This window comes from Echinococcus granulosus (assembly GCF_000524195.1).
Source record: "Echinococcus granulosus chromosome Unknown EG_S00289, whole genome shotgun sequence".
Classification (NCBI taxonomy): domain Eukaryota; kingdom Metazoa; phylum Platyhelminthes; class Cestoda; order Cyclophyllidea; family Taeniidae; genus Echinococcus; species Echinococcus granulosus.
Genome location: NW_020170669.1, coordinates 13,845 through 14,930, shown reverse-complemented (window position 1 = coordinate 14,930; position 1,086 = coordinate 13,845). Strand labels below are relative to the sequence as shown.

Here is a 1,086-nt window from a genome sequence, read left to right as displayed (position 1 = left end):
GCCCACCCACCAGCACAGTCATGTGAACATCACCCATGCCTAAGCTCATTTCACAACTTCTTCTCTGGAGAAACCACCATTTATTGGCATATTTAATTATAATTCCAAACTGGATAATAGTTCTCTTTAATGCATCTGGAAGACAGTTTTATGAAAAAATGTGTTTCATTGGGCCATCGGAAAATATCAATTGAAAATCAGGGTCAAATTTTGGGTAATTTTGGACGTATTATTCTGGCCTCAAGGGGTAAATGTAATCCACTTTGATTTGTCAGAGGGCACAAAGTGCCGCATGACATATGCTGCCTGTCCCGACACCCTGCTGAAACAAATCTAATACATTTGGGAGTGCGGTTTGCCACAAAATTAAAAAAGCCTCAAATATTTAAATTAAGCTCATTTTTTAACGCAGCGCGGTGTCTTGGGCAAACTATTCGGTAGTAGAGCTAACCCAGTAGTTGTTTTAATTTCACAGCAGAATACCAACACTACTGAATGATGCTCGGTAGACATTTTCTTGCAAAATCGGGTGTGATTATTCTCTGAACTAGGAATGCTGCGTTAATTTCAACTCATCTTCTGTCAATACCTCCAACTCATTCACTTTTCCAACTGCCTATCATCCAAAATAACTGGACAGATCTAAGGCAACCGGTAGAGAAAAAAAATAGTGCAGATCGATTTGTGAGTAGCCTATAATTTTGCCCCATTCAAAGCTGGTTTAAAATGCCTTCAATGTCGAATGATCCAAATATTCTTCTGCCTATCTACTTGCTGCAATCAGGAAAAGAATCGCAGACAGCCGCAAGCTTTAAGTACCTTCTTGACCTCATCTACATTCGTCGTTGTCCTATTCTTCACTACGCCGAGCTTGACCATCTTAACCTCCTAGACATCTCCTGTGCCAAGGTGGTCACTGTGTGCAACATTCAACAGTGAGGCAAAGAAGACTTCTAACTCGTCCATATCCATCATTGCCACATCTGATTTATTTACTCGTTTCCTTAATCACCCTCCCTGATACATACCGGCCCATCCGTCCACAGGTCGACCCAACCAACCGTTACTCATCCTGGCATAGTCCGC

The 1,086-nt window shown here is 41.6% G+C and overlaps 1 protein-coding gene across 1 annotated transcript in view; it reads right to left on the bottom strand. All coding sequences in view use genetic code 11, as the record gives it.

The window, feature by feature from the left end:
• The window catches only part of EGR_10871 (hypothetical protein), a gene marked incomplete at both ends in the record, with an annotated part of 8,826 nt that overhangs the window by 1,335 nt on the left and 6,405 nt on the right, over positions 1–1,086 (bottom strand). Inside the window, one exon of the mRNA XM_024500120.1 lies at positions 29–135. Within this exon, the coding sequence (XP_024345465.1) occupies positions 29–135 (107 nt within the window). The remainder of the gene's footprint in view (positions 1–28; positions 136–1,086) is intronic.